The 6,482-nt window shown below is 31.6% G+C and overlaps 1 protein-coding gene across 1 annotated transcript; it reads left to right on the top strand.

Annotated features, from left to right (window-relative positions):
* Positions 1-2,669: 2,669 nt before the first annotated feature.
* Positions 2,670-6,380, top strand: LOC145312506 (uncharacterized). The gene is made up of 3 exons (XM_080151762.1): positions 2,670-2,763; positions 5,412-5,533; positions 6,254-6,380. Exons 1-3 carry the CDS (start codon positions 2,704-2,706, stop codon positions 6,378-6,380), a joined length of 309 nt encoding a protein of 102 aa, XP_080007888.1. The 5' UTR covers positions 2,670-2,703.
* The last annotated feature ends 102 nt before the right edge of the window (positions 6,381-6,482 follow it).

The following is a 6,482-nucleotide window of genomic DNA, read 5'->3' as shown; positions in this document are numbered from 1 at the left end:
TTTAATTTGTTACTAGCGGATGCACCCCTAACATTTAGAGGCTCTGTATTCGAAGGAAGAGTGAAGGGCAGAAAAATAGCTTAAAACCATCCGAACATCTAAGTGAAGATTATCCTAAAACCATTCAATGATATAAATACAGCTTTCAAAGAGATGATTCTTTATTGTATACAATAAATTTCTTTCGTTATCGAATTTTAATATTTTCTTGGCTTTCCTTTTTCGGGTAACAAATCACAAATTTTATAAGAAAAAATACAATTTCAGATTAAAGAAATTTGTAGTGTAAAGCTACAGCCAACAAGTGTATCAGTCTTAAAGACTATAATTAAATAAATATAAATAAGTAATTATAAATCTAAATTGCTTCATTTTTTAATAAAATTTGCCTTCAGTCATTCAGAGTTAATTTAACGCAAATATAAGTTGTTTAATTTATGTTAATAAATAAATATATTTTTAAGTTTTATTATAGAAGTGTACTATAATGAGAAAGTTAGTTCTTTTGTGTTACTTATATTTGTATATATATATATTCCAGGGTTCGGAAGCCGCGCCTCAGCCGCGCATAAGCCTCAGTTTTAAACCTGGTTGTGAGCAGAAAAAAAAATTTCAGAAAGAAGGATTGTCTGCTAAAGAGCAGTTTTATACATCCAGTTGAATTTTATAGTGATAAAATGAAGATTTCACTGAGGCTTACGCGCGGCTTCCGAACCCTGATATATTCTTCTATTCTAACAGTTATTCATTTTTTATCCATCAGGTTCTTTTGGGTGCTTTCCCTGAATTCAGTCAATTAACAACTAAGCCCCCTCTCTATTTCAATTTATTGAAAAACCTTACTTCAAGCCACTGCAAGAAGCTTTAATTCTGCGGGAGGTAATCCGTACGAGGCAGAAATCTGCGCGCCTAGCCTAAACTAAAATTAGTATTAGGTAAATCGCCGTCTAATGAGCTAAATAATGGATTTGTTAGATATACAATCTTCTGGGGCTTAATGTAATATAATCAGAGGATCCCCCCCATTATTTGACTATCAGCACTTAAAGATAGTTTTTTTTCACGGTGGACTTGTTTTTTTTAAAGATAGAATAGCATATAAATAGTTTATGATTGACGTTTTTCATCCATTTTAAATTTTTATTATTGAGCAGAATTGTACATACTCTGACGCTGATGTTACAACGTATAGTTGATAATTACATAAAATCTTCACTTTTAAATAAAAAATAAAAACAACAAAGCAAAAGTAAGGAAATAACATGGAGGGAGACATTTCAAGTTAACTAAAATTATGACCAATTTTCTCCCAATAAATAGACACTGGAATTTATACACGCATAGACTTTAGGTGAATGATTATTTTTCACTATCCAATCCATAAATCCTTGAGAAATAAGGTATAACAGAGCAAGAATATGTGAAGGAAGGTGGGGGAGGGGGGTGTGTGGAGGGAGTGAAAGGTATATACCGAGTAAAGTAAACATTTCTCTTGCGCCTAAACACTGGATTTTCTATACATAATTTATTATGAATACATGCATGTTTAAATCTAATGATGTAATTGCCCTTGTTCTTTAAAACAATAAGCCTTTGATATTTTTATAACCCGGAAATTTTTAGGTTATGACCCTTACAAACGTTCAGCTTCTCTGAAAATTTAGGGTTTGGAATAATAAAACTGAAGATTAATATAATATCAAATGCTTTGGTGATATCAAACTACACAAAAATTGATAGATTTGTACGTCCGATTAATTATCTTGACTTAAAATACATCTATGTTTAAACTCTTAAAATTTTCACCTTCCTGTCTAAGACACGAGGGGAAAATAAACGATATTTTAACAGTTCTGATAGAATAATAGATAGATAGATACACGTTCATGGGTGAGATCTAGTATTGCAAGGGGGTTTGGTGGCTGTATGATGAACAGTCGAAACTTTATTCAACTTCAATTTCCCCCTTGAAAGGTTGATTAATTAGTTTAAACCCCACTACCTCACAGTTGTGTCTGCATGAAAAATTCCTTTGCACGCACCTGTACAATCTGATACATCAATTCAGAAAGAGAATCAAATTAGCAAGAGATTGGGTATTAAAAGAGACGTGGGGAGTGGAGTAGGGTATTTTCAGAGTACGAGCCTTTTTTAATAGATTATACCTGGAGGCCATCAGTCAAAGCAGAATAACACTAAATTAGCAACCTAAAAAGAATTTAATCATATTGCAATATTAGAATACGGAACAAGTCTAGGATTAACTTGATGTATGTAAGTTGTGTATATTGTATGCGTTTCTTTTTACGTACGTAAGTATCAATATACAGAGTGAAGGATAAAGTAATAAAATTGGATCTAGAGATAATGTTACGGTTATTATAAGTCTTATCACAAAAAAATTGCAAAAATAAATCAATATTGCATCAAAGCTTAGTTTAGATATTTTTAACACATGAAAAGTTATAACCTGCTCAAAAGTATGTATGTAAATAAGGGAGGGTAATATTTTGCCAAACCTTGCTGGTTACTTAAGCCTGCGAGACTACCCAGTTCCTAATACAACCTAAAAAAACTCCATATATTCAATTATATTATGCTCAAAAGGAACTTTGAGGGAAAATGTCAAAAAAATAGAGTTTGAACATTGACAAAGACTCTAACATCATCACCAACAAAGGTTGCAATATTTAGAAGAGCAAAATGGATGAATTAGAAATGGAACTTTTTATAAAAGTAGATGAAAATATCTCAAGATTAGAGGTATTTTATTTCTAGATAATATTGCATTGTTAACATGTTTTTTCTTCTTTTCTAAAATATCTCTAAAAGTGTAGCTTTATATAAGTATAAATAAAGTTATCCTTAACGACCTTACCCTTATGTAGAAAACTTCGCTTTTTAAGACAAACTCAAATAATTTTTTTTGTAAAAGTTAAATGTTCTCTAGTTTCTAATATTTATCTATGCTATCTGTTCTATTATGTAATTTTTTTAAGTGAAATGTTCCGATCATTTATCTATGATTTTAGATCTATTATCTACATTTATCCGTCAGAAAAGTTAGTTTTATTTATGTTTATTTAACAGCGATAAGGAGCCGCCGTTTTTCCGGGCACCTGCTTCAGCGAAAAATAGGCGGCTGAAGTCCGGCTTCTTCCACGGCTTCATGATTAAATTATCTTAGAAATAACTTAATTGAAGGTTATGTAAAAAAATAAATTAAACAATTCTAATAATAATCTTATGGTTACACAAGATATTAGTGAAGTTTACCATCCTTTAATGATGTAGAGAATGTCTGTGCTTAGGAATTCACTAACCGTTTAACCGATATTGTTCTCCTTTATAATAAAGCTTTTCATAGGTCTAAGGAAGGTTAATGATTATTTTGTGGTAGGGTTCATCTAATCCTCAAAGAGGAATCTTCAATAGAAAAATAAAAATGACATCCGCCAAATATTTTTTTTTTATATTTAAAAGTAAAATTAAAAGTGGAGGGTCGACTTATTTCCCCTCTATCCTCAAATTAACCAAGAGGCCATTAGTGCTGAAGCCGCAAGTATTTTGAAATGAAAAGATTTTCTCGTATTCATTCGAATCTGGTGGATAGGAACCGGTTTTTATCCATACGAAAAAAACTATGTCTAGCATCGTATTATATCCAGCTTTCTACGAATATTTCGGCACCTCGGGGCTAACAAAAAAACTGGTTTTAATCTTATAATTGTACATTCTATATCCTCGGAAAGCTGTTTATAATACGATGCGAGAAATATCTATTCTTATCTATTTAGATACGGCTCCACACCGCTGTAATATCTTATATGAAAATACATTGACGTAATGGAAATCTTTTAGCAGTAATATTTTCATTTTTTATCTAAATAAATATATTTTATCTAGATTTCATATATACAAACATGTATCTTATTTATGTTTTGTTTTGCTAACTTTTTAATCTTAGAAAGAAGAACAAGTTCAACAGTTTATCAATAAATTTATGATTTATTTGTATACAATGTTATCTAGGGTGGGTCAATTTTGGACATTTTTTTTCTGAGGCCAAAGCGGGGATCTGCACTCAATTTATATAGATATAATACACCTCTGGATGATTTAAAATTTATCCTAAGTCTTAAAACCGCTGACGACCAGACATTCAATTGTGTAGCTATTTGTAAATGAGAGTCAAAAATTTATTGAATCAGAACTATGGATTCATGGTGCTCCCTGGAAATGCCTTGAGGAGCTGAGTCAGGAACTTTTGTCCGTTTAAAAAAATCTCGTTCCTAGCCTGAGAAAATCTAAAAAACCTCTACAAATTGGACAATTCTCAATAAACCTTAAAAAATTTTGGTTTTTTAGTGATTTCTAAGGCTAGGAACGAGATATTTTGAAACGGACAAAAGTTCCTGATTCAGCTCCTCAAGGCCTTTCCAGGGAGCACCATGAAGCCATAGTTCTAATTCAAAATTTTTTTGAATGTCGTCTTTGCATACTAATAAGTAATGAATTATATTTTTAAGTGGTCGTGTTCTAAAACTCAATTTTTTAAAATTCTTTTTCAGTCAGAAATGTTTTTAAGGTTAATTTTATCTGTTGCATATCCCCGCTTTGTCTAATTCCGATATGAACCCACCCTAATGTTTTCTGTTGAATAATACAAAATAATACATAAAAACCCTTATAGTTTGTTATCTGTGTTTAAAACAAAAATATACTTGTTACATTTTTATTATTTTAGGATATGAAGGGTAGTCATGTCATGGAATACAGTAAAAGTGTCGGACCGATTATGACGTAACAAAAAAAAATCGCCAATGAGAGGTCATTATTGACCAATGGTAAAATCTATAGTGGCCTCTGATTGGCTAATTTTTTTTACGTCATAATCAGTCCGACACTTTTACAGTGTTCATGTCATGTAATTTTAAAAAAATTACTTTTATTTTAGAGGGGGGGGGGGGGGGAGGGTAAAATGGCATAGGTTTGTAATGTGAATAAAGGGAGAGGTAGGTTTCGGGTAAAATCCGTAAAGGTGCGTGTTGTATAGCTTAAAAATAGTAGTAGAAAGATAATATTCATTAAATGTGTGTATTTCTTATTGAAAAGAACTATAGACAAAAATTTTTTTTAAAGTAAACATAAATTTTTATCGTTCTACTACTGTTTTTAACTTATAACACATAACCTTTACGGATTTTACCCGAAACCTACCTCTCCCTTTGTAAAAAAAAAACCAAGATCTTTGATAAAAATATTCTTTTGGTGGGTTTCCAAAAGTTTCCAGGGGAAGTTTCTTCTCATAAAATGTTTATTAAAAGGGAGGTCTTGCATATCTATTAGAAATTAGGGAGGGACATTTTTGTGTTATTTATGTAAACAGTTATCCTTGTTATTCTATTCAGATGAACTCAAGCTGCATGAATGAAAATCAGGACGGACTCACATCCTTCCTGGCCATTGGAGTTCTAACCGTTGTTGGTGTTCTGGGTGTTATTTTGAATGGCATCGTCATAGCTGGAGTCAGGTCACTACAAACATTTCAATATTTTTTCCAGTATTCCGCTGAATTTAAACCGGTTCTAAGCCATATTTAATTATATTTCGTAATATAATAAGTTTTCCACGAATAATGAAATAAAAATCATAAAATATATAACGATTCGTTTGCACAAATGTGCAGAAAGTGGGTATAGATAGTTTACAATACCATCATTAACTTTAAAATTTGTTATGCCCTTTTCCTATAACATGAAGACATACTCCACCCTGGCCACTGTTCGTTGGCATAAAAACTTTAATGATATTATGATTGGGTAAAACAAATCTTCAGTATTAAAACTTTTCCATTAATTTTAATGTACAGAAAGTGGAATTATGTTATTTATAGTGGACTTAAATAGTATTTTATTGTATTACTAGTGGCTTCGCCCCTAAAAAAAAAAAAAAATGGGGGGGGGATTCTTTTTGTTTTTGGGGGGGTTGGGGGTGTCCCACCCCCCAAGAAAATAGCTTAAAACCACCGCAGGACCAATAGGTATATACCCTGAAGAGTGAATCCGATCGGTTCAGTGGTTACTGAGATCTTAAGCTTCAGACGGACGGACAGACAGACAGACATCGTTCTACTTTGTATTATAGATAATAAATTTTTTTAAAAATATTATTCTAACCTCATATTGTTTCGCAACTTACAGACATTGTTGTTCTTACTTTTCTGTATTAAACTTGTAATTTAAAATTTTAGTTCGAATCCGAAGCTATCTACATCGATAAATCATTTGCTAGCCTGGATATGTGGATTCTGTATTTTAGAGGCCACATTTGGAATATTAGTCAAGGAAAATGCATTATTAATACTTGATAATCAATAACATGGCCTCAATCTTTTCAAATCATATCAATAAAAATCACAACCATGTCCATAAAACGCACCATCAAGATAAAGAGCCCTTTTTATGACTTAAAAAAGCATA

This window comes from Acartia tonsa, chromosome 2 (assembly GCF_053477335.1).
Source record: "Acartia tonsa isolate MP-2025a chromosome 2, ASM5347733v1, whole genome shotgun sequence".
Classification (NCBI taxonomy): Eukaryota; Metazoa; Arthropoda; class Copepoda; order Calanoida; family Acartiidae; genus Acartia; species Acartia tonsa.
Note: the sequence above shows the minus strand (reverse complement) of the source record. Positions and strands in the feature narration are given on the sequence as shown.

What these genes read in the sequence shown, in the direction of transcription:
- LOC145312506 (XM_080151762.1), top strand. Translation starts at nt 2,704, where the DNA reads ATGGATGAATTAGAAATGGAACTTTTTATAAAAGTAGATGAAAATATC. An exon ending in AAAATATCTCAAGATTAGAG is followed by an intron (nt 2,764 to 5,411) that starts GTATTTTATTTC and finishes TATTCTATTCAG; the next exon opens with ATGAACTCAAGCTGCATGAA. An exon ending in ATCGTCATAGCTGGAGTCAG is followed by an intron (nt 5,534 to 6,253) that starts GTCACTACAAAC and finishes TTAAAATTTTAG; the next exon opens with TTCGAATCCGAAGCTATCTA.